Raw genomic sequence first — 27,316 nt, 5'->3', positions numbered from 1 at the left:
TTAATATTTGGTTTTAATCGGAGGGAGGGGGATCGCAGGAGAGCAACATGGTCAGAAGAGTAGACAGGCTTTTAGGCAGGGTGGGAATCGTGGACCTCCAGCCGTATACACACTAACACACATGCATTAAGGCAGAGCTCAAAGGATTTCAAATGGGACCGTGTAACTTTTGCTGCCCGGTGTGGATCTAAGGGCCTTTTCTGTGTTGGAATGGGCGGCACTACGAGATGGAAAGGATGCTGGGTAAGGAACTCCAGAGAGTGATTCCACACCGTCTCTCTATTTCTCCCCGCATCAGATCCTGGAGCTCAGGACTCGGCCATGAACTTTACTGTCTCTGTACTGAGGCTGATGTGCCTGGCCTGGCTGTGGCCCGTCGCCCTGCTCAAAGGAAGCAACACGCAAAACCAGCGCAGGCACAAGGATGTCTACCTGGGCGAAAACACACGGCACAAACATGGAGGGTGAGGATGCTTTTGCTTGCTCCTAAATGCTTTTGCAGAGTGCTCTGGTAGTTGGTTTTGTATATAATCAATCAGCTCCGTTCTGTTTAATTTAAATACCCATGTCAGTCTGTTTACACTCTTGGTCTTATTTATTGTGGTCTCGTCTCTGTGGATTGATGTGTTAGGGTTTATTTGAAGCTCTGCGCTGTGTTTTGACATGCACTTTGGGGTTGTTGGATTGTGTGTGTTTGACGGTATAATTAATTGTGGACAAAGGAACTCTGTAATTAGAGATCATGTTGGAGCTGGGTATGTGAGGTAAACAAAAGAAAAACAGCACAGGGTAGCAATCAGTCTTTTAGTACTGATCCAAAATATTTTAATAAGAGGCTAATTTTGTCAGAGTTTAATTGTATTGAAGGCTTTTGATTAGAATAATAAATACATGTAAAATTGTCTCAGTAGAGATATATCTGTTATTATGCTTTAAATGAGCTGGCATAGTGAACTTAATATGTATAATGCATTCTAAAGATATTTATAATGTATATTAAAATGCATTATAACTTTTCATGAATAATTGTAACCCAAGTTAAAATGCATTATAATATTTGCTGATTCTTTGTAATATCAGATATACAGTATATGCTGTTTGTTATGTGTTATGTGTTTAATGTATACTTAATATGGTCTAAAAGTGTAAATGATTTAAATGATACTTTCTGATAGTGTAGCAATGAACAGATAAATATAATGTACAAAAATTGTGGTTACAATTATTCATGAGATTATAAAGTGCATTAAAAGGCATAGTATTGCATTAAAAATACTTTTATTTTAAATTATATAAAGGCTTTAATTAAAGTATTACCAAAAACTGCTTTTCGGGATTGCTGCATACTAAAGTTAAATTACTTTCTCTAAACAATACTTTCCTCCAAATTTCTAGCTTCGGTCAGTGCTGTTTTTATCCTAACTTAACTTTGTGTATGTTATTGCTTATATCTGTTACATTATTTTAAAAAATCCTAATTTTGTCTTTTTCAAACAGACGAATAGACTTTAAAACTAAGAAGTCTGACAGCACCAAATCTCTGCTGATTAAATCAGAGCAGCTGTTACGAATCGAAGATCATGACTTTGCCATGAGGCCTGGTTTTGGAGGTGAGGGGATCTTTCCATTTGAAACCCGTTACGAATTACTTTCGGCTTTGCAAAGTCAGTCAAAATAATTGTATTCTCAAAAAACATGCTTGTTGTATTCATACTGAGCATTATTTGGTTTCTTGATGGTTGATTTGAATGATATTGCCTGGGAATACACGAATACATGTTGTGACATACAGTACAACAGAGCCCAGAGAGGCACTACGAGGACAGCTGGGATACATTCAGGAGATAGAGAAAGGGGGAAAAAGCGAAACAATGAGGTGATTACCCAAAAATCTACTGGTGGGAATCGTGATGCGTTTTCTGATGGAACTCACACACCTTCACACTATGACAGCAATTTTAATAATCACTATTACTTAAAGCACCCGGAAATGACCATAAATATTAGATGAAAACCTATATAAATATATACAGTAGATCCTTTCTTTAAGATGATATTATACATAACACTTTATTCTCTGAAAGTCTCGTTCCCACATGCTTTTTAAGCTGATTACTTTGTATGAAGCATGCTGTGCCGATAGAGATATCGCCCGTACTTGCTTCTGTTATTTCCTAGTATATGTCCATTGATATAACTCACAGAACGGGGTTAAGCACTGTGTTCTGTTACACTGACTGAACTCAAGATCAAGAGCTTTAAAAGTCACCATGGGCCAAATGATCAGAATGTGACTCTGCTGCTGCCGAGATTGTCAAAAATGTAGGTTAGAAAGTCATATGCGATGTGTCCAAATCGAAAAAAAAAAAGAAAAAACTAAAAACACTCTGACCCAGATTGGTAGTAGTGCCAAGCAGACAATACGCAGAGGACAGCTGTGTTTTATGCACAGTAATCTGCATTATAATCCCAGTGGCTCTCCTGAGAATGTAGCTAAATTTCACAGGCTAGCCAAATGTAGCTGTTTTAAACAAGAACATAGAATGGAATACAGTTTTTTCAGTTTTTTTCTTGTCTGAGATTCTCTGTTTTAACGGCGATTTTAGATCCATTTAGGTGAATGTATCCGTGAAAAGTATATGGTCATATGATCTCATATATCATGCAATAATTTGATATGTTCATGTCCACGTTATTTTTCAACTACCAATATAGGCCTACTGTTTAGCATTGTACGAAATAATATTCCAAGGTGCTTTAAAAAAGATAGCAACTATTTGCACTAACTGTAAATAACGATAGAGGCTATTTACACTGTGCAAATAGCAATAAATGCTATTTACACTGTATAAATAATAATATATGCTATTTACACTGTGTAAATAGCAAATAGATGCTATTTATACTAAGTGCAAATAGCAGCATTTTTATAGTATGCTATTTCTATTTACCCTGTGTTAAAATAGCAGTATTTTCTGCTATTTATACAAATGCAAATAATGGCAATTATCTGCACCTCATTATTGTAATACATTATAAAACAGTACCATATTAGCTTTTTGTAATTTTGTCTGCTAATACCTACATGTGGACACTGAGATTGAGTTTTATTTCAATCCAGATTATGGGAACATCATTTGTGCTCTAAAAAAGTAAGAGGCTGATAATCATACCGAGTCATGTGCACTGAGTTAAGTCTCTGTTTGTAGGAAGCTTAACATCGCTTTTCAGATTTTATGTGGTTGATGATGCAGTCATGAGACAACTATTTGACACAACTGAGACTTTATATGTAATTTCTTTATGCTAGTAAATTAAATGCATTTTTATACAATTAATATTACAGTAATATAGAGTTTAGTTTGTATTCTGAAAATGAATTTGCATTTTCAAGCTATGAACTCTGGTTCTGTGAAAGGTTCTGTGGTAAAATCTGATTTTTAGATGATTTTTAGATGCAGATATGATTCAATAATGGCTAAAAATCTGACACTTTAAATTCATCTGTTCTACTTAGAGAGATTACTACTGGTCTCCATGTGTTTGCTTGACATGATGCAGTTGGGACTTGAGAGATTGAAGTTATGTACAATTCCCTTGAAGAAAAACAGCTGCCACAAGAAGATTGACAGCAGAGTGCTTAATTCAGATAGAGACAACTGTGATTGTTTAACATATGTATGTTAAGTCATTCTGTTATGACAATGCCAATTACATAGTCATCTCTCAAATATTTACTCATTTGATTTGATTACTGCTTCCACTGATGGATCTCATTAAATAGTTGGTGATTTTATAGTTTAGCATTATATAGACAGGCTACAATTTAAGCAATCAGACTGTATTGTTTCTTCAAGGTTACATTGATAACTCTTTGAATTAGAGGAAGAAATATTTGGAAAACAGAAATGCGGGATGATTTCAATAATAGATCAGAAACAGCAGAGAACACATATGTGGTAACATCCTTAATAAACAAATAAAAAAATACCACTGACAAAACTCATAATGTGTATCTTTGAACAAGCCCATAGCAATACTGATTCAGGTCTTTCCAGCCTTAACTTAGGTCTTTCCGGGAGTTGGGCATGAAAAATTACAGTTAGGTAAATGAGTCAGATTAATTGAGAAACTATTCCAACTGAATCATTAAAGATTCTCTGGGAAGGACAGGAATCAGAGAACATTTTGATTGGAAATGAGACTTCAAGGGTTGCTCTTTATGGTTTTGATTCACTAAAGAAAAAACTATAAGAGCTTGTGACGTAAATCAGACAGTATTTTAGTAAGGTGTCGTGTACATCAGCAGCAGAAGGATGCACGCTTATTGTATTTTCTTTATGGATCCTATTCTGGATAAGAACCAGTTTCAGTTGCCAAACTTACAGAGGTTAAGGTAGACCTGACTAACAATGCTCAGATCATTTGATGTTAGATGGGTTTAAAAAGAAATGTTGAAGTTCAAACTGACTTTAGTACATCTGTGCACAGTTTTGGGAGAAACTGACAGAAACTCTAAGTGTATCAAAAGACTGAGATGTCACCATTTAAACTCATTACTGACTAAGAGAAACAACTGAGATATTAAATAGATGTATTTCTGTTTTTGTTTTTTTATCTATGTGTGATCTCTCACTTCTGTTTCTTTTCTCTCTGTGACACTGAGCCCAGGTTCAGCTATTCCAGTGGGCATCGATGTGCAGGTGGAGAGCATTGACAGCATTTCAGAGGTCAATATGGTAAGCGTCTGCTCTTCTATAAATTACTTTTAACCTCTGACCTGTCAGTGAGATCTGGACACCCTCAACTCCCAGTGCTAGTCATACATCAAGCTTAAATCCTAGACCATTTAAACAGATTGGATACACGACTGAGGCAGAGGGCAAAGGTTAAAACAACAAAGAATTAATGTGTGCAGAAAAGCATGTTAAATCCATAGACATGTTAATTTTACATATCTTTATGTACGGTACTTAAGTGTCATTCATTTATTTTTATATTATTTTTTCTTTTATAACATTTTTTCCTTATCCTGTTTAAAAAAACATAAACTGAAGTATGAGAATTATGTATTGAAAACAAATTTTTGGCACCAGTTATAATCATATATACACAGTGACTTTTAAAGTATGAAGTAGTGGCTTAAGCAAACTGACAAAATCTTTTTCATGTCTTTTGTGGGCATAGGACTTTACCATGACCTTGTACCTTAGGCATTACTGGCAGGACGACAGACTGGCCTTCCCCTCCAGCAATAACAAAAGTCGAACGTTTGATGCTCGGCTGGTGAAAAAGATCTGGGTGCCTGATGTCTTCTTTGTTCACTCCAAGCGTTCTTTCATTCACGACACCACCATGGAAAACATCATGCTCAGAGTCTATCCAGATGGAAACATTCTCTACAGCGTCAGGTACCGCGTGAAGCCACTTTCCTGGAACCAGACGTTTTTACAAGAGCTGTGAAACTAGCAATTTGCTTTGTTTCAAGATTTCACAAGAAAGAAGACAAGATATTTTCAGCTTTTTAGTGTGAAACAAAGTTTGTCAAGAAAGGACAGTTCACCCAAACCTAAAAATTCATCATTTACTTAGCCTCATGCCACTCCAAACCTGTATGACTTGGTTTCATCTAAAGAAAGAAATTTGATGTTTTGAAGAATTTTCCCTTAGGTTTTTTTTTTTTTAATACCACAAGTGGAGAAAACAGTCTTCTGAAGTCATATAGTAACTTTGTGTAAGGAACAGACTGAAATCTCAGTCACTGTTCAGAGATAATCTTTCAACATTTCAGCATTTCAAACATTTTGTTTAGTTTAAGTTATTTTATATTTTATTTCAGCTTTATTTTAATTAACAAAATGTTTTGTAATAGTTTCGATTTAGTTAACAACACTGATCAGAAATTTTTTTTTTTCCATGGGAAAATAAGTCATACAGGTTTAATTATGTGTGACCTATGGAAGCATATGGGTAGCAATATTCAATTTGGGATGTAATATGCAAAATGACAATGCAATATGTAAAATGACAATGCATTTCTGTATTTGCATTTACATTTTCCAATACATTTGTGCAACGTTTGGTGCAAAATTAAAATTAAAATTAAATTACATAATTTTCATTTGCCATTTCATACACCAATTTTAATATGTAAAATGAATACCAATTTTAACGCTTTATAAGTTGCAAAATTAAAATGAAAATGTATTACAGAAATGATTAGATATGTCTAACATGTTCAAGCAAAAACTGTGGCAAAATTATCATTTAAATGCTAGTTTTCTTAAATGCATTAACACTCACATTCAAGACACTTACGATTGCATTTTCATTCAATGTCCCGCAATGAATGTAGCAAAATTCAATGTGCACATTGAAAATGCATTCCGAGCCGATCAAGTGTCTGCCCCCTCGCGCCATGTCAATCACTGCGTGAACAAGGCGGGGCTTGCAGAAGATCAGAGACTCAAATCTCAAGAAGAGGATTCAAGTGAGAGAACATGGACAAGACAGTTGGTCCGTGTACGTTTTGATCATTTCAGTTTATGGCTTCAATATTTCATTCGCACTTGTGGGCGGAGCTGAAACGCTGCTTTCATCTGATTGGTCGAATCGCTCCACCTTAAGCTCGGTCTTTTCATTCTTTCAGGCAGAATAAGAGTCAGTGCAAGTGAAGCACTGTAATGTCTGAAACTACACTCACTGTTAATTAGCATAATATTTGAATCAGATGTAGCTGGGCACATAATTCGTGCTGCTGAGACCTGCAAGAGACCCCGTTAAATTATTTCTAGGTTGTATATACTGTATTGTATAAATATTTTCCCACTGATAAAAACAGTGCAAATAGTTCTGTCTCCTTGGATAACAGTGAAGTGGAAATAAATATAGTTAAATTTATGAAATAAAATTATCAAAACGTACACGGGCCAACTGTCTTGTCCATGTTCTCTCACTTGAATCCTCTTCTTGAGATTTGAGTCTCTGATCTTCTGCAAGCCCCGCCTTGTTCACGCAGTGATTGACATGGCGGGAGGGGGCGGACACTTGATCGGCTCGGAATGCATTTTCAATGTGCACATTGAATTTTGCTACATTCATTGTGGGAGATTGAATGAAAATGCAATCGTAAGTGTCTTGAATGTGAGTGTTAATGCATTTAAGAAAAATAGCATTTAAATGATAATTTTGCCACAGTTTTTGCTTGAACATGTTATACATATCTAATCATTTCTGTAATACATTTTCATTTTAATTTTGCAACTTATAAAGCGTTAAAATTAATATTCATTTTACATATTAAAACTGGTGTATGAAATGCCAAATGAAAATTATGAAATTTAATTTTCATTTTCATTTTGCACCAAACGTTGCACAAATGTATTGGAAAATGTAAATGTAAATACAGAAATGCCTTTTCAATTTACATATTGCATTGTAATTTTGCATATTACATCTCAAATTGAATATTGCTACCCATATGCTTCCATAGTGACCAATTTGTTTACTTTACCTGACAAATAAGGCATGGTTTTCGTTTAACCCCTTAACTGTCACCCCGTCCCGAATACGGGACGCCTAGCTTTACTTCACTATATTACAATCAAATCTAATCATATCTAATTTTGTTAAAAATTATGTAGGAAAATTAATAGATCAATTTATGACAAGAGTGCACCCTCAAAAATCTAAATTATAACAGGAGTTTTGACCTTTGTTTAAAAAAAAGACTTCTTCGTTGCCTTTTTCTCTATCACATTTGAGAAATCATCAGAAGTTATATATCAACTGAAAACTTAAAATTTCAAAATTCATCCTTTAAAACCCATTTTAAAATCAGACATTGCATTACCATGTAAATGGTACATCAATACCATGTTACAAAATGTTTTCAGTCATGAATTATAAAAATGTAGGTTAGTATCATGCACATTCAAGCCTATCTTCAAAAACGTGAGTGACAGTTATACTTCTTAACAATAGTTGGACAATATTTTTTTCAAAGAATTAACTGCGTGTATGGCAAGTGTAGGCTTGTGTGTATGATCAGGTGTGCCTGAGCCAGTTCATGCACAGGATCAGTTTTCAATTTAATTCATCGGAATTGTTTCCTTGATTTGATGTTTTGCTAAGCACATGATCACGTCTAAATTTTAAAGAGGCTTTTTCAGTCTAACCGTAAGTGATTTGTTAAGGCTGTCCTGAATTGTGAATTACAGAATCACAGTGACGGCTCTCTGCTCTATGGACTTCAGCAGGTTCCCTCTAGACACACAGAACTGCTCTCTAGAGCTGGAGAGTTGTGAGTATGACAGTCTGTGTGTGCATGTACACTCAACATAAGCTCTATCAACTGAGTACAAGAAATAATTAGTCAAATAACATGCTCTAAGTATAGCTGTAAACATATCCTAAATATACTGCAGCATGTTGTGTTTATGGGATAGTTCACCCAAAAAAGACAAATATGTCATCTTTTACTCGCCTTCATTTCTTCTGTGGAGCGCATAAGATGAAATTTAGCAGGAAGTTCACAGCTTTTATAATGAAAATACACAACAGTTTGAAAGTTTGGGGTCAGTAAGAATAAATTTTTTTGTAAACTTTTGTAAAAAAAAGAAAAAAAAGAAAGAAAAGAGAGTAGTCTTGGCACATAACTAATATAAATAAGTTAAAATTTATATATGTAACGAAAACTACTAAAACTGCAATAAAAATTAATTAATCACACACACACATTATATATATATATATATACATATATATATATATACTTTGTATGTATATATCTTTCTATGTAGGATTAATTAATTTTAATAAATTTTATTATTTATACTGTATATATATATATATATACACACACACACAACAACAACAAACAAAATGGTAAAACTTAAACAAAAAAAAATCTTATTTAGTAAAAGCTCATTTAAATAATATTAGTAGACAATAATGTTATAACAGTATACAGATGGTGCTTTATGATTTTTTTACTAGTCACTATATTCTCTCTTTAATATGTCAGAAGAGTAGCGTAAACATTAACCTAATGTGTGAAATGGAAAAAAAGACAATTTTATGTGATTATGATGACATAATATTTATTTTTGGGTGAACTAGTCTAATAGTACTAATAGTAAAGTAATTTTTATATGTTTCGGGCATGCTAGTGGTGTATCATATTACCCTTTTTTAATTTTGGTAGTTTTCACCAACATCTAGCAACAGTTATATTTAATCTGATTCATTATCTGATTCATGCAAGCTCCATTGCTGCAGATATAAAATAATTGCACAGAAGAAATGGTTCAAAGTTGCATATGTCTGTCTCTTTCACCCATGACACACAGAATTACATGGGCCTCAGCTTCTGAGGAGAGATGACAGAGCTGGTTTTGCATCCTCTGTGTTCTCTCCTCTGAGGAGTGCCGCCCATGTATCTTCAAAGAGAGTTTGCTGTCTCACACCTCCCCACTCCCTTCCCATATTTAATTTTTTGCTCTCTTGAAGACGCATACAATGAGAACGACCTCATGCTCTATTGGAAGAATGGGAACGATTCATTAAGGACTGACGAGATTGCACTCTCGCAGTTTTTTATTGAAGAATTCCACCCTTCCTTCGGGCTAGCCTTCTACAGCAGCACTGGTATGTGTGCTTCACTTCCTTCTGAATGCTTTTTATTACCGTACTACCATGTGCTTCATTACAGTAAACCAACAGAGAGTGCAGAAAAAGAGATTTCCCAGCATTCCTGGGTGAAACGGTTGGATATGTGCAGTGTTTTTATTTCCCTTGATTTCTTGGGCTGACGTAAGACGTCTACTCTTGGCCAGTCATAACATTCTGTCACAGATGACGCATTTACCCCACGATCGGTTTGAAGTCGTCTAAGGCCCTGTCCCAAATGGCACACTTCATGTGCATTTGCAGTCTTGCACACTTACAGTGGCCTGCTGTGTGCGTGTCTGTTAAGTCCATCAGACCGTAGGGTGTCCCATTCATCATTTTAGCTTTCAGAATGGGTGCTTATGAGTGTCCCCTTTGTGGCTGCTATATGCACCCTCGATGCCGACCAAAGTGGCATTATATCACAGAAGTGTAGACTCAGAGGAAGACCACAAGGGTTTAGGATGCGATTTGGGACAGGGCCTAATACGATGTCTCTGGAAAAAAAGCACTGCATGAATGTGAAAGTTTGACACAAAAATTAATACATCACCAAAAACAGACTGCATATACCCCTCCATATTTGAAACACAACACCGGGAAGCACAGCCATTAAAGAGTAAAAAGATGTAACGTCCTTGCCTGTGTGGACAGCAAATTTTTTTTATTTACCGGTAAAGTACTTCCAGTAATTTTACGCAATTTACTGGTATTACAGTGTGAAAGGGACTAATGTCACATATTTCGTAGAAAATGCATAAATAAAGTTAACATTTAAGAAATTTCCCTAAAGACTTTATTTATTTATTCTTAAACTATTACAATTAAATTTAAACTAAATAAATATTTATTTTCTGAATATTTATATAATTTTAATTCTGTATCTAAAGGCATAGTTCACCCAAAATAATTGAATAAAGTTGAATAAAGTCATTGGGCCCTATCATACACCCGGCGCAATGCGGTTTCAGCCTGACGCAGTTCTCATTTTCCCATCCTGCGCCATGTTGTTTAAATAGCAAATTCATTTGCACCCATTTGTGCGCTCATGGGCGTGCTGGTCTAATAAATAAGTGTGTTCAGGTGCATTGTTGGCACGTTGCTATTTTGAGGAACTGAAAATAGATTGTGCCATAGACCAAGTCAAACCTGGTCAAAAGTCTGGCGCAATATTTTTTCTTTGTTATTTAAAGAGCGCGCTAGTAATATGCGCCTACAGGCGGGTGCACAACGCGTGTAAACTTTGCTTATTAGACACAATGGACACGAAACAGCACATTAACATTATAAAAATGAAAAATTACATTCCACCATGTAAACAGCTAACCCGCCATGGCGCAAGCGCAACTGGCTTTTAAAGGGAAAGGGATATGAGACTCTGATTGGTTTATTGCACGTTACGCCCCAAAAACACCCTAAGAGAATAGTGACAACCCATTTAGACCATGCGCCCGGGCACGCCAACCATTTTCTCGTTGTTAAACTAGCATAAGTGGATCCGGACATGATTCTGAATGTACATGTGCCGTGCGCTTTAGACCATGTGCTTATATTGTTAAAATAGGGCCCAATATTTTTGTTTTCTTGGCGCACAAAGTCGATTCATAAAATTATGTTTGAACCACTGATGCCACATAGACTGTTTTTAACAATGTCTTTACTACCTTTCTGGACCTTGAATAGGGTCAGAAAGCTCTCGGATTTCATCAATAATTTCTTAATTTTTGTTCAGAAGATAAACAAATGTATTATAGGTTTGCAATGACATGAGGGTGAGTAATTAATGACAGAATTTTCTTTTTTGGGTGAACTATTCCTTAAAGTTCTTTTAACTAAATCATCTAACATGTATGAAATTATATGTTTAAGTTCATTATGCTGTTAAATACATCAACAGTAAGTCATTGAGCAACACATATCCTGAGAATGATGCCTTTTTCATTTGTGATAAGGTTTTATTTTGTTCTTTCCTTTTTTTCGCATTAGTATCTGTTGTAAATGTCCCGTACTTTCTGTTTCTCCCAGGCTGGTATAACAGGCTGTACATAAACTTCATCCTCAGGAGACACATATTCTTCTTCATGCTGCAGACATACTTTCCCACAATGCTAATGGTCATGCTCTCCTGGGTGTCCTTCTGGATCGACAGGAGAGCCGTCCCGGCCCGTGTCTCTCTAGGTATATCTCCAGAAGAAACATCCTAATTTTAGAAATTTGTTCTATTTAACTTGTTAGATTTAACGTTAGACCTTGTGACCTGTATTATCGCCTCAGGTGGGTTGGTAACAGTGAGCTGTGTGTATTTACTTTGTTCTCTCTGGTTATTACGCTCTACAGGAACAAGTACAAACTGGTATAGAGAGAACAGAATTAAATGACCTCAAAAATACCTTGATAGTCAGGCCAGCAGGCGATAGACACGCAGCCAGGAAGTTGCTCTTTTCACACGCTGATGACATCAAGCCCAGAGAGAGTCACAACAGAATTGAAGTAGTAGTCCACATAATGTGTGTCTTCCTGTATGCCTTCTTAAGAAGGACTATAGAGAGACTGTTGCAACCTGCTCTGTATGTGTACAAATTTGTAATAAACAATGACTAATTTAAAGAACTTGTAATTTCCTTTCACACCCAATTTGAACGTCCATTATCTGCTGGGGACTCACTGTGACTCACTGTGTGAAATGCAATAGATGGAAACATTATTTGCTTGATAAACTCTGTTTCTTTTGATCTCCTACAGGAATCACAACCGTTTTGACCATGTCTACCATAATAACAGGCGTCTCAGCATCAATGCCTCAGGTGTCTTATGTGAAGGCTGTGGACATTTACCTTTGGGCCAGTTTCCTCTTTGTTTTCCTGTCGGTCATTGAATATGCTGCCGTGAACTACTTCACTACAGTGGAAGAGATGAAAAAACTTCAGAAAGGAAAGGTCAGGGTCACGGACTCATCAGAGATTGTATGTGGTGATATTTGCTCTGGTTATATGACCAAGATTGAATATTCACTTTTAAGCTACACATCGCCCTCTATGGTAATTTTAAGGCAACACAAATTCAAGCAAAAGTTTATCATAGTAGCTTCAATATAATTAACAACAATATAATTACATACATTTTAATTAGAATTTATATTAACAAAATTAAAACAACTTAATTTGAATGCTAAAATAATCAGATATTTTGAAAGCAATAAAATTATTAATTCATAAATAAAACATTATAAATAAATATTTGGATACTTTTATTACCAAATTGAAATGCAACATAAATTTATTGGCCTAGCAAAAATTTACCTTGTTAACCATAGTTTCTGTCACAATACTATAACAATAAGAACAATGATATGCATTCATAAATAATATAAAGTTATTTTTATTTATAAATTTTGAGAGCCATGGGCCAAATGGGTCATTTAAATTAAAACAATTTAATTGAATTAGCCTAACAAAACTTTACCTTTGAAACCATGGTCAAAATATTAACAATAATAAAAATTTAAAGCAAATGAAAAATGTAAAGCAAATTCTTGCAATGGTTGAAGGAAACCCCATATTAATTAATTTTGGCTTTACAATGTTAAATCAAATGGGGTGTAAATGGCATTTTACTTTGACTTCAATGTATAATTCTAATATAAAATAATATACATTTTTATCACTGTTGTTTGTGGTCCATAACAGATATTAACTTTCTTGCATTTCTCTTCCTACCAAAGCTTCCAGTTTCCTACGATGCAACCCAGGCTATGGCCTATGATGGCTGTTTTCACGATGACATAGATGTATCGCCATTCCCCGAGCTCCCCACAACACCCAGCACGACGCGGACCATCCCACCCAGAGCCTCCTCCACTGAGCCTCCACCCACCGAAGGCACAAGACTCTGGAGGAAACGTTCAGTCGGCAAAAACATCAGATTCATAATGAGCAACAGCTACATGATTGACTCATACTCCAGAATCATCTTTCCACTGGCATATCTTCTCTTCAACATCATCTACTGGTGTATCTACTCTTGAGCGTGTAGTTGCTTTTCTAACCAGTCGCTGTAATAAATCCAGGATGAGCCAGTCTTATATTGCACAAGACAGTTGAACTTTGGGCCTGTTAAAATTAACTCTCTGACAGTAAGCACAAGTGACCTAGTAGACCAAAGTAAACAGATTTGATTAAGTGTAACTGGAGAAAGATCCAGATGGATGTTAGATATGGAGATCTCTTTAAACATTTGGCATTTCTTATAACATCTGAAGGAATGTCTTTTTGTCATAAACTCTCAAACGCAAGGAGCATATTCACCTCATTCAAGGATATACTGTATAAACAGCTGCTTACCTTACACTTGTGACTGTTGTTGTGGGATCCATCCATCACCCCAGCTTTATCTCCTAGAGTTCATTAGATGCGAGAGCAGAAACTTGAAACCAAACCAACCTGCTTCATATGCTCAAGAATTATATGAACATGCAAACTTGTGAATAAATTAAGCCTCATGCTAGTCTCACATATTAGGACTTTTGACATGTTTATCTGTTAGAACCGCCTAATTGAACATTAAGTAGATGTCTGAGTGACATGTTAAGTGATCAATCACAGTTCAGAGTTTCTTGATTTTTTACACTACCGTTCAAAAGTTTGGGGTTGGTAATATGTTTTTTATGTTTTTGAAAGAAGTCTCTTATGTTCGCCAAGGCATTTATTTGATCAAAATGCAATAAAACTGTAATAATGTGAAATATTTTACATTTATGAAACATTTAATGCACAATAAACATTTCTTATTTATTGATGAAAAAAGCTATATGCTGCTTAATATTTTTGTGGAAACTGTGGGCAGATCTGAAATCTTTTTCATGGAAACTGTGTTAGCAGGCAACCAATCAGATTGGAGAATGTGCTTTTGTAAAGCAACATTGGGGCCTTCAGAACTTTCTTAATAATTCATAAATATTGAAAATTCTATGCACCATCATTTGTTGTGATTACAGTATGTTGTGGACTGAATGGACATGTGTGTTTGTGAAAAAAGACTTTGTGAAATTATCAACCAGGCAGTCTACAACTTCTTTCGATATATTTTATTTAATTAAGGAATATTTCTGTTGAATATACAACATGCAATACTTTATGTAAATTTAAAATACCAGTGAAATATAGTGACTCATTAAAACATAGTACATGCATACTGTACATGCACATACACTCAGTCCGGCTGTGATCGGTTTATTCATTATGACCTTTGACCTCGTTCAATACCATGTCAGAACCTGAGCTGGTCTTTTCTGCTGCAGTTATTATCCTGTCATCCACTGGATTTCCTGCAATCACAGACAAACAGCTTAATTTATGCACTTCTTTCACAACAGAATCAATCTGGCCAATGTAGAAATACAACATTTCTTATTCTACCATTTAAATATAAGTTAGCATCACCTGCTGTTTCAACTAGGAATTTTCAGGTTATAAACATGCGGAAAGATGATTAACACACTCCGTCCGTCTAGCACGTAATACTCACCAACATCCATGGGCATATCAGATGCCAAGCTGTCACGGTTCAGGAAAGATGAACGAGAATTGTTAGAATTCGTTGAGCGGATTGAAAACATTCTTTTCTTGGAGGCTTTGTCTTTCTCTTGAGTTGCTGTGCGACTCCATTCTGTTGTGTAAAAGATGGAAGGGCGGTAATTAGATAAACACTCTGCATAAAAGCAAGGCAGGCATTTGCATGAACTTCCAAAGGCCCCTTACCTGAGTTTTCTGCCAGTCTCAGGCTGCCACAACACAGGTATGTCCTCCACTGTTGTCTGACATTTTCTTTCATGGCACAATGGAACACAAAGATGAAGAATCCTGTGAGGGGACAGGTACAATCTAGCATCAACATTCCATCAGAACACTAAAAATAAACCCTGATATGTGTCACCCAAAGTCAAATAAATGAAATGTGCTTATTAAAATGTATCAAATTAATGTTCAATTTATTAAATTAATTCATTAAAATGAATTAAATAAATTAATAATGAATTACATTCACTTAAATTATAATCTGGAAAATATTGACTATTTATATATATTGAGTGTTTTTTTTCTAATAAGTTCTTTTTTATGTCCACTTGTGCTATAGACAAAATTTTCAGGGAATTAAAGGGATAGTTCACCCAAAAATGAAAATTATGTCATTAATGACTCACCCTCATGTCGTTCCAAACCTGTAAGACCTCCGTTCACCTTTGGAACACAGTTTAAGATATTTTAGATTTAGTCCGAGAGCTCTAAGTCCCTCCATTGAAACTGTGTGTACGGTCTACTGTCCATGTCCAGAAAGGTAAGAAAAACATCATCAAAGTAGTCCATGTGACATCAGAGGGTCAGTTAGAATTTGTTGAAGCATCGAAAATACATGTTGATCCAAAAATAACAAAAACTACGACTTTATTCAGCATTGTCTTCTTTTCCGGATCTGTTGTGAGCGCGTTCTATTGTAGTGATATCTTGTTTCGCGAACGAATCATTCGATGTAACCGGATCTTCTTGAACCAGTTCACCAAATCGAACTGAATCGTTTGAAACGGTTCGCATCTCCAATAAGCATTAATCCACAAATGACTTAAACTGTGAACTTTTTTAACGTGGCTGACACTCCCTCTGATGTAAAATAAACCAATATCCTGGAATATGAACTGCTGTGAAGAGAGCATTGAAGACAAACACCGAGCCGAGCCAGATAACGAATGAAATATTGAGAAAGATCGTTCTTGAGTCAAGAACCGGTCGCATCGGTTTTCGGATCAACAGTAGTGATGGGAAGTTCGGTTCTTTTGGACAGTTCGATTCAACAACCGTTGAAGAAAACGGTTCACCGGTTCTTTTGTGCTCGACGTAATGATGCCATTGGCGATGATTGCCCTTGATTCAAGCCTTCGGTTTACCCGCGCTCATAACATTAGCACAGAATCAGTTTAGAATCAATCATCAAAAGATTCAGTTTGCTTCAGGAACTCTGTGTTGGTCTGCTTCACGCTGAATCACACATGCGCAGTATCATCAGCTCCTCGGTTCTGGAATCGGAGGCGTCTGACAGAAACGGTTCTTGACTCGAGAACAAGTCAATGTTTTGTTCATTATCTGGCTTGGCTCTGTGTTCATCTTCAGCTCTCTCTTCACAGCAGTTCAGTCAGTGTACAGTTTGAGTAAATTAATTACTCCGGGATATTGGTTTGTTTGAACTCAGAAGGAGTGTCAGCCACATTAAAAAAGTCATTTGTGGATCAATGCTTATTGGAGACGCGAACCGTTTCAAACGATTCAGTTCGATTTGGTGAACGGGTTCAAGAAGATCAGGTTACATCGAATGATTGGTTTGTGAACCAGATATCACTACACTTGAACGCGCTCATAACAGACACGGAAGAGAAGACAATGCTGAATAAAGTCATTTGGTTTTGTTTTTTTTGGACCAAAATGCATTTTCGATGCTTCAACAAATTCTAACTGACCCTCTGATGTCACATGGACTACTTTGATGATGTTTTTCTTACCTTTCTGGACATGGACAGTATACCGTTCACACAGTTTCAATGGAGGGACTGAGAGCTCTCGGACTAAATCTAAAATATCTTAAACTGTGTTCTGAAGATGAACGGAGGTCTTACGGGTTTGAAACGACATGAAGGTGAGTCATTAATGACATAATTTTCATTTTTGGGTGAGCTATCCCTTTAAGAGATACTTGTATTGGTGTTTCACTATAAATACAGTTGTACAGTGAGTTTACAGCTATCTTTGACATTCCTAAATAATATCATTTGTTAAATTATATATTTTTTCCCCAAGGGAACCTCTTCAGACACACTGGTTTGAAAGTCCCTAGCTGAAAAGTAGTTTTAAAGTGGAGAAAGTTATTATATTTTGATATAAGATTATTAAAATAGACTTTTACTTTTCTTTATAATAATTCTCAAGTGCACAGTAATACCAGAGACATTTTTTTAGGAAATTAGGGGTCAATTTAGCCTTTCAAGAACAGTAGGGCATGTTTGCAAATTGGGACCCACCTTGTAAAGTGTTAAAAATAGCAAACAGGTACATGAAGGCCAGGTTAACAGGACCCCAGGCGAAGAAAGCGAAGCCCCAGGTGAGGCCCAGAAGCATGGAGAGTCCAGCTACACTGCGCATCTCCTGCCAGCTGCTGCGATTCTGCACATTGTGAGGGTTCTGCTGCTTAATGCGACACAGCTGGACCATCACCACGATAAACATGATGAAGTTTAGCAGGAAGACAAGACAGAAGTACGCCACCACAGCAACATAGAAGACAATGTCGTTTTTTATCCAGCAACTGTAGAGAGAAAACGAAATTTACAAAAAGAGCATTAAAAGAAATCTGTAATGTTTCCTCATTCATATTCAGAGTTTAACTTGACATTAAAATGTTACAAATAATTTTTATATTTTATATAATCTATATGGAATATCGTTTTTTAAATCTATTTTATATTGATGTAGTGCTGAGAAAAAAATTGGGATTGGGGTGTCTCACAAATCATCAGTCGCTCCGTTTCCAAATCTCCCGTATGTCACAAGGCCATAGTTGTCTTTGTTAACGGCTATGACAATTATGACTACGACGAGAGGAATGCCTTTAAAGAAATAAAATGTTTTTTTTTAAAAAAACAATTCAACAAAGCAGCCTTCAAAGATAAAACATGACATAAAATATAAGTAACAAATCAGCCACCTACCCCATCCAGCAAGTCCTATCTTGACCATAAAGCGGGAGATGTAGGTGTTGAACACCTTGACCAGGGCCAGATACATGTGGAAGGCCTCCAGTGCCATCCACGTAAAGGATGCCAGGAGGAAATAATGCAGGAAAAAAGCAGTGGAGATGCAAAGACCCACAGCATCTGGGTACAGAGCCAGCCAGGCGTCCAATAGGAACACCAGGTTTAGCAGCAGCAAGGCCAAACACAGTTGAATTAGGATTTTAGACGGGATGTCTTTGCGCAGTTTACTATCATGAGACAAAAAAAAAGTATTATATAGACAGATAGATTAAATTGAATCAAAGGTAAATGGTAAGTCTCCAATGGTCAGGGGGATCCATACTCAAAGGCCAAATATGTGAGCAGGGTGACAGAGAGGAAAATAGCGGAGATGCCACATCCTATGTATGTGATGTATGTCAGGATTTCAGCATGCAGTCCAGAGATGGGAGTCTTGGAAATGTCCTGTCAGGCAAAACACAATTCTAAATAACCTCTAAATATCGAAATATAATATTAAGCAAGGAACTGTCAGGTCATTTATATTCTTTGTGCTGTGACTTACTAGCAGAATACCAAAGCTGGTAAGGTGATTACAGGCGCACTGGGTTTCTTCAGCAGAATAATTCAGCACACGGCATCCAGAACGATTCCAGCCACCCGAGCCACCTGTGAACCAATAACCAATGGTTAAAACACACGATTCAACACCAAAATCTATTTGTAAAACTGTCTATCTATTTGGTAAAGAAGTGAATATTTAAAAAGAAAATATACCATTTAATCCAAAGTCCCAGAATACACAGGAAGCTTTATAGTTAGCCTGTGGAGGAATTCAAAGGGAGTAAGAGAAGAAAGCAGCATTGTATTGAAGCATTGTATCTTTTATTTGTTGGGATACTAATGTTATTTATATTGACCGGAATGGTCTCTGTGTTTCGCAGGGATATCAGCACTTCCTTCTGTAGACCAGAGATGCTCAGGTTACCCACGTTGCAACCCACAATCCCGCTGTTTAGTTTACTTTTACCCAAATTTTTGTCCTACAAAGAAATATATAAAAAAGCGTTCAGAGAAACGTGTGGCTCTGATCAAGTTCACATGAATTAAACTAAAGCTTTTAGCACAACTGCAGCAGTACAAGCATATGTTTTGAGATGTGCTAGCCAAATAATATCAAGACTAAGTCATATATCCTATCAGTTCACTTTACACCATCCTGCAGTTTTCAAATATACAGCAGTAATCTGCATAATGGCAGTCAAAGCCAATTATTTTGAAATAAAAGCATTACTCTGTCTCAGACCTGGAAGAAGGTGCTCTTCTGGAAGAAGCTGAACTGGACTCTGGATGCGAGCCGCTGCTGTTCTGCCGTGAGATTCTGTGTGAGGGATGCTGGGAGGAAGATTGAAGCCAGAAGAGTGGACCGAACCTGAACCATGATGTTTTCAATCTCCATGCTGGGGTAACTACGAATCTGAGATGCCAAACACAGCAACACCAAATTAGGTGCTTTGACCCATAATACCCAAATCATTGAACTCATCAGCATGTACAGTTTCATCACTTCATTTGTGTAGCGTACTCTGTACAGCCATGATAATTATATAAAGTGGTATAAAATTGATCATTGTCAAAAATGTTTATAATGAAAGCAGTTAACCTGGCAAAGGCTACTCTGAGATACTCAGAATATTAGTTTAATTAAATTAAATTTAATAATTATTGTTATTAATAATTTCATGACAATCAAACCAGTATAGGGCCAGCCTACATATTAACAAAAAAAACTGTACCTATATTTTTATTCTCTTATTCTACATTAGCTACCAAGCTGCAGCATTTCCATTATATATAGTCTGTAAAATGATGAATTAAGTTGAATCAGAATTAATGATGGAAATGTTACCTGCACATTAGATGTTTCGATTAACGAGAAGGACGTCTCTTGAAAGTTGGTCCCATCGACTTTCTTCACTGTCAGAGCCAGTGCTTGTGAAAGTATTGACTGACTCGTCCCTGATGCAACCAGTTTAAGACCCACTGTGTCCACAATCCCAATGGCCCTAGTAACCAGAGACAAACACCTTGACTGTATACAGATTATATTATTTACAGAATCTTATATACAGTTAAAGCTTAATTTAGGTTAATGTTATTTCTGCGTTGGCCTTTTTAAGGCTTGACTCAATTCTTTTACTATTATGTCATAATAAATGGGACAAAATAATAATAAATCTGGTCATAGATGAGTGTGTCTCACCTCTTTGAGAACGGAGTCATTACATCTACAGGAACATGGAGGAGGTTGTTGATAATATTGACGGAGGTGTTTCCCAGATCCAGGCTGACGTTGGGCACAGAGAGGAGTGACTCCAGCTGTGATATGATCTGCTCCAGCTCCGTGGCATTTAAAGACGAGGCTTTTGCACTCAACTTCAACAGTCCTTCAGCATCTAATGCCCCAGACGTGGTTGTGGACACTAGACAAAGAAAAAGAGGTCAAAATGGATTGATTCCCAATAATTTTTTTAACACTTCTTTGTCTTTTCATCATATAAACAGCATTAATAATTACACCGAATTTGTGACTGTAACAAGGTTAATCTCATTAAACCGGTCAAGAACATGTCACATTTTACCCCCCAAAATCAGGAATGAAATTGAATATTATAAAATAAAACCTAGGACGTTATTATCAATTTTCATTACTGTATTGCAAAAAAAAGTCACTGTCAGTATTGTAATGCAAGAAAATTATTTTTATAATATTCATTTATCATGTTGCTGTTTATTGCATTGCCTTTAATTTAAGCTTATTTAAAACAAATTGTACTGCATTTATTATTGGCCTAACTGTCATAAAAAAAAATTCACAATATAAAAAATAAAAAAAACATTTTCATCCTAAAATAGGCTTCAGTTTTTCGAACAAAAAAATTAATTAAACAGGGCAACATTTTGAAGACCAATTCTTTCTTAAATAGTTTATTTAGCTTATTAGCATGCATATTACTACAATATTGGCTGTTTATTAGTACTTATAAATCACTTATTAATGCTTTATTCTGCATGACTGTATTTTAGATCCCTTAACCCTATACTTAAACTTAACAACTAGTTTATTAACTATTAATAAGCAGAATATTAGTAGTTAATCAAAGCAAAAGTTGCAGTTAATAGTGAGAATTGGTCTCCAAACTAAATTGTATGAATGCATTTTACTGCATTTTAACGATATAATTTTTTAAATGATTATTGTTCTTTGAAAAGATTTGGGGTTAAATGTGCCCTCACATATCCTGGTTGTACAGTATTTAATTACCTGAGGCTGTTACATTAGCAGGTGAACTTGTTCCATTCACAGAGTTGGACTCTGTTGTGGAGACTGTAGTACTGGTGGTGGTTGTGCTCGAGAGCGAGGCACTTGTGAAAGATGGAGACGTTGTGGTAATGGTTTGGAACGTGGGTGTAGACGAATTACAGCTGCCATTCAGGGGAATGACTATACTCCCAGTCTCCACACGTTCTATCAACCCTGTTAAGCTGTAAACATATGAAATCAATACGGATATACACGTGTGTGTGTGTGTGTGTGTGTGTGTGTGTGTGTGTGTGTGTGTGTGTGTGTGTGTGTGTGTGTATGTGCATATTTATGTGGTTTATGAGGACACAAATTCGTACGACACAGGTATTACAATGTGAAAGTGTTTTATGAGGACACTTCCTGTGTCCCCATAACTCAAAAGGCTTAAAAAACATATTAAATGGTGTTTGTTTGTTTTTTTCTAAAAATGATGGAATTAACCCATAGAACAATAACCGCAATGTGTGTGTATGTGTGTGTGTGTGTGTTAAAGTTTTTAGGATTATATATATATATATATATATATATATATATATATATATATATATATATATATATATATACTGAGCACCTACAGTACATATACTGTATACTGTATGTGTTTGTGGCAGATCAATATTGCTAATAAATACAAACAGCATACATACATCTACTGACATATATGACTTTACTAACCAGTAATCTGTCAACAAGTTTTCTGTCTTTGACTTCATACAGAAGTCTTCAGAACTGAAATGTGAACTCAAAGAAGGCTTCCATATTAAATAATCTCTTAAAGGATCCAACGAATAAGAGCAGATAGCTGAAAATAATCACAAGTATGTCATCAGATATATTTTCAGAAAGTGATTTGATATAGAGCTATGTTTACAAAAGACACTTACCTACTCTGCTCACAACTCCGTCGAAGGTGAAGTTTTTCTGAGGTTCAAAGATGGCCTCTACAGCTGTGTGAACATCACACAGGTCCATTGCTCTGTCTAGTTTCACTATAACTTGACAAGTACTTGGCCCAGAGAGGAAGGAGCAGTACATTAACCACCCATCAACTGTAGAACAAACTTTACCATAAAATCATGCTGCAGTGAGACTCAACATACCTTTCTATGCAATCATTCACACCTACATCCTGCAGAAGTCCGAATTGCAAATTAGAGATCCGTACCATTCATCGACCAAAAGATTCGTACCATTCATCTCTTACTTTCATGATAACTTACCTGAATGTGATTTCTGAAAGTTTGCACACTGTTACATGCAGATCTGAAATGCAGAAATAAAAGAGGAGTGTTAAAAATGCATTATGGTTTTATTATAGTATTTATCATAATAGTATATCCTGCAGTTCAGCTGGAAGAGTATCATGGGTTCGATATCAGCAACGATGACCACAATAGCTGCACCATGAACTGCTTTGGCAAATAAATGTACATTTTGTATTTGAAAGTAAAAAGCCACAGTAAAAATGGTCATTACTCACGCAGTGTTGCTGCATGCTGAGTGATTCAACAACTGATAAACCTGTCGAAAAATAAAATAACAAAAAGCAATTTAGGGATCAACAAAACTTTTACAAATCAGTATGTAAATTATGAATAGACATCCAGCGACTTGACTTTAATAATAACCTTGATACTTATGTACTGGTCTTTCCAGTAGTTAGGATATGTGTATTCCACGAATAAATTTTCAGTGGACGAAGCAATGTTAAAATGGTAATAGTAGAAATCTAAAATAGAGGAGGACGTGTCAATATAACATTTGATCTGATTTATATTTAAAGCAGTTTATTGTGCATTTGCAGACTCTTTACGTGATAAACTTGTCTTACCTGAGTTATTGCAGTGTGAGGAACAATTACATGTTGGCAGTGCTTTAGGGAAAAATTCAAAGATTAAGATAAAACATAATGGCACAATGATCGTAAATGTGTAGTTGTTTATTAGCATTGTATGTTCTGAGCAATTAAATATATTGAATCTAAAGCACACAGAAGGTTTATTAAAGATGATAAAAGAAGCCTTACGTGGGATAGTGGGACAGATCTCCTGAACACCAGTATCCAACGGAAAAATCACATTTGTACTGTTTCCACTACAAAAAAAAAAAACAAGAAATGAGACAGAAAACAATATGAATTTAGGCTGTACCATTCTCAAATAGCAATAATTTAAGCATGGTACATGGTACCATCTTTTTCCAGCTTAAGTCTAAACTTACCACGAGATGTTCTGTGGTTTTGCACTACATACATCTTCAGTCACTTTGACTGTCTCATTGCATTTGTCATATTGTCCAGCTAAGAACTGTGTTATGTCATCCACACACACACCTGTGAAAAAAACATATCCATCCAAGTCAAACACTCACATCTTTTAGAAAGGCTATATAATATTAAAATAGTACAATTTTGTATTTTACTGCAAAATATGCAAAACTTTAAAAAAAAGAAAAGGAAAAAGGAATCTTTCTATATTAATGGACATTGCTCCTTGTGTCTGAATTTTAATAAAAGAAACCAACAAGATATTATTTTTAAGCTCTATATTAAACAATATGAAATATTAATACATTCTAAGCCAAAATATTCAATGTATAATAATCATTATTATTAATAAATTAATTTTAGAAAGGAAGGATTTACTAACCCACTCGTTCTATTTGTCCCACCACAACGAAACTTTCCACTGTCAGTCTCATTATGTCTCGAATGCAGCAAACACTGACAGGTGCTCTCAGCTTCAGAAGAATATTGCATCGTGCATTCCTGTCAGAAGGCACCAGGATGATGTAAGAGAAGTGTATTGAAGTAAAAGCACTTAGTGTATTGCTTGAATATGTTTAAAAAAAGGGTTAGCGCAGCAATTGATACTAACTTTGTAATATTTTTTGATTCACATGTGAACTCCATGGCCTAAAGTTGGAAAATAAAAGAATATTTTTATTTTGTCTTTTTAAATCTTATATAAATCTTATGTGCTGCTTTCCATGACTCCTGAATCTGTACTTACCTCAAAGAGGCCAGTTTTCTCTGCATCTGAACTGCAGAAAAGACAAAAGGCAAGCCTATTTTACTACACAACTTTCCAAAGCACAGATATTATTAGGTTTTAAAGTACTAATATGTACAAAAGGCCTCAACTATGAACATTCATAAATGCAATTATCACTACGGTCACCACAGTTTACATCACCTGGTGAGCACATCATAAAACCTGTTGAGAAATATGCTGTCTCTTGACTGTGACATCACCGATAGGGAGCTATCACTGGAAACTGCACATGCGTCTAAGTTGCCCATGAACAACCACTCAAACTGAAACACACACACACACACATTGCAGACAGCTGTGATATTACTGCATTTAAAAGAATGACAGATAATTGGATTATTATTGTTTTAGATGTCCTTCCGGTTTTAACTCTGATATAAATGACAGTAATGATACAATTCTAATTAAATTAAATATTGATATTGGTTTTCAATATTATTAACAGTAGCAATACATGTGTATGATATAAGAAATAAAATTAAATAAAATTAAACTGATTATCAGTATCAGTCCTGAACTTACCATTGTTTTGAGATTTTCTTCACTTTGCTGTCCTACTGTTACCTCATATGATATAGTCATCCAGTAAAAAACTATTAAATAACAAAAGAGTCAGTTATGCACTGTCTCCATGCTAAAAGCTTTGAGAAATGTTTTCGGAACACAAGAATGACTGAATGTTAAATAATAAAAAAAAGAGTATTAATTAAAGGGGACTGAAATGGAAAAATTAATTTAACATGAAAAGTATAAACCATGGTTGAATACACACAGAGACAGATCTTTTTACTGTATGTCTTACCAGATGGTGTTAATGTTTGGCTAACGGTTGTCAGCAGTGGTGTTGAATCAGTTATATTGTCGGAGGATGATGGTTCGGTCTGAAGATGATATTGGTAATGAGTCTATTAATATGGTGCCTGACAACATACTGTACACTGTAAAAAACGACCATGAATTTAACTGTAAAAGACAGTAAAAATGCTACAGTAAAAACCCATAAATGGATAACAGTAAATTCCCTTACTATATACGGTGAAAAACTGTATTGGACATTACATGTAATTTTACGGTAGTATACCGTTTTTGGAAGTGAAAAAGACTGTATAATTTATAGGGAATAATCGTAATTTGCGTTACATTTCAAATTTGCATTTTTTTGTTGAAATAACTGTTTCTTCTGTTTTGTATATTAGGGTTGTGTATTACACCTAATGTTGTTTAATAAATGTTTATTTCATTTAAGTTACATGTGTGTTACCATGATGGTGTTCAGTATTTGTGTAAATGACACTGTGCACTTTCTATATATGTTATTATTTAAATGCTACTTGTGATGGGCTTAAGTTCATCATGTGACTTTCTCATCACCACCTGCATTTGGTGGTTATCAGTGTATTATAAAAAGTTCAAAACTGATTTCAGTACTTCAAAATGTTGGTGTATTAACATTATATCAGTCAATGAAATTGCAGTATTTAACTGTAAATTTAAGTTAAAACTGTAAAACCTAAAATTTTGCTACCATATTTTTTATGGTAAAATTCCGGCAACTGCAGCTGCCGTGTTTTTTTTGTTTGTTTTTTTACATAAATTTGTAATTGTTTTTGAATTTTTTTTTACAGTGTAGGATGTAAATGGAACTGTGGTGCTAATGATGGTGTATCTGTAGTACTCACCGCTGCTGTAAATGTTGTGAAGTTTACATTTGTTTCAAAAGATGTTGTGTTTTCAGTGGATGTGAAGTTTACATTTGTTTCAAAAGATGTTGTCTTTCCAGTGGATGTGAAGTTTGCATTTGCTTCAAAAGAAGTCATGTTTTCGGTTGATGTTAAGCTTGTGGTTGTTTCAAAAGAATTTGTGTTTTGAGTGGATGTGAAGCTTGTGGTTGTTTCAAACGAAGTCTTGTTTTCAGTGGATGTGTATGGTGTGGTTTCCAGAGTTCGATTATTAGTGCTATGGAATTCCGTCATAAATGTTGTTGTTGCGATCGTTGTGCTTGTGTTAAAAGATGTAGCTGTGGTTTCCACCATTGCTGCTGTATTTTGCACAGTAACATGGCTCGTTGTTAATGGCACAGTTGATGAGCTACTGTGACCTTCGGTTGTAGATGAATGCATTGTGGTAATGTTAGCTGTGGTTGCTCCTGTCACTGTTGCTGTGGCATTTGTGCTTGATTTAACTGCAGGAAAAAATACAGAAAAGATTCAATTAAAACAAATGTATCATTAGAAAATGCATCGTGTTATAAGAATTTAGAAACAACATAATTTGATCTCTATCTATTCAATATTTGTGGCATTTTAAATAAAGAAATAAATACACAGCTTTTGGAAACTTCATTATTTTGTCTATCAAATATCAGTCTCTCTGGTAAGCATTATCAGCCTTTATGTTTTCACTTCATGCCGTAGTTGTTTTTGTAATGAGTGGCTACTGTTTATCCATCTCTTT

General features: G+C 35.4%; 2 protein-coding genes and 1 long non-coding RNA gene across 4 annotated transcripts; 1 reads left to right on the top strand and 2 right to left on the bottom strand.

Annotated features, from left to right (window-relative positions):
- On the top strand, positions 1 to 14,846 carry LOC132132612 (gamma-aminobutyric acid receptor subunit rho-3-like). 2 transcript variants are annotated; one of them, XM_059545051.1, is made up of 9 exons: positions 1 to 464; positions 1,498 to 1,610; positions 4,672 to 4,739; positions 5,188 to 5,411; positions 8,220 to 8,302; positions 9,511 to 9,648; positions 11,695 to 11,847; positions 12,412 to 12,605; positions 13,391 to 14,846. In XM_059545051.1, the coding sequence occupies exons 1-9, from the start codon at positions 322 to 324 to the stop codon at positions 13,691 to 13,693; spliced, it is 1,419 nt and encodes a 472-aa protein (XP_059401034.1). In that variant the 5' UTR covers positions 1 to 321; the 3' UTR covers positions 13,694 to 14,846. The 2 variants fall into 2 exon arrangements, with proteins under 2 accessions (XP_059401034.1, XP_059401035.1); XM_059545052.1 differs by lacking the exon at positions 9,511 to 9,648.
- Positions 14,792 to 24,812, bottom strand: LOC132132611 (adhesion G-protein coupled receptor G2-like). Its single transcript, XM_059545050.1, has 25 exons — positions 24,686 to 24,812; positions 24,458 to 24,576; positions 24,030 to 24,141; positions 23,836 to 23,903; positions 23,641 to 23,682; positions 23,438 to 23,538; positions 23,290 to 23,330; positions 23,030 to 23,072; positions 22,910 to 22,938; positions 22,694 to 22,815; positions 22,485 to 22,611; positions 21,768 to 21,988; positions 20,706 to 20,925; positions 20,352 to 20,508; positions 19,749 to 19,919; positions 19,363 to 19,485; positions 19,220 to 19,265; positions 19,008 to 19,111; positions 18,786 to 18,907; positions 18,419 to 18,690; positions 18,217 to 18,316; positions 17,732 to 18,015; positions 15,426 to 15,527; positions 15,193 to 15,333; positions 14,792 to 14,992 (listed from the first exon to the last, which is right to left on the bottom strand). The coding sequence occupies exons 1-25, from the start codon at positions 24,718 to 24,720 to the stop codon at positions 14,898 to 14,900; spliced, it is 2,997 nt and encodes a 998-aa protein (XP_059401033.1). The 5' UTR covers positions 24,721 to 24,812; the 3' UTR covers positions 14,792 to 14,897.
- A 49-nt stretch (positions 24,813 to 24,861) lies between these two features.
- Positions 24,862 to 27,017, bottom strand: LOC132132613 (uncharacterized). Its single transcript, XR_009429056.1, has 4 exons — positions 26,542 to 27,017; positions 25,665 to 25,743; positions 25,385 to 25,455; positions 24,862 to 25,125 (listed from the first exon to the last, which is right to left on the bottom strand). It is a non-coding gene; the product is annotated as an uncharacterized LOC132132613 (long non-coding RNA).
- Positions 27,018 to 27,316: the final 299 nt, after the last annotated feature.

This window comes from Carassius carassius, chromosome 49 (assembly GCF_963082965.1).
Source record: "Carassius carassius chromosome 49, fCarCar2.1, whole genome shotgun sequence".
In the NCBI taxonomy this organism is placed as follows: Eukaryota; Metazoa; Chordata; class Actinopteri; order Cypriniformes; family Cyprinidae; genus Carassius; species Carassius carassius.
Note: the sequence above shows the minus strand (reverse complement) of the source record. Positions and strands in the feature narration are given on the sequence as shown.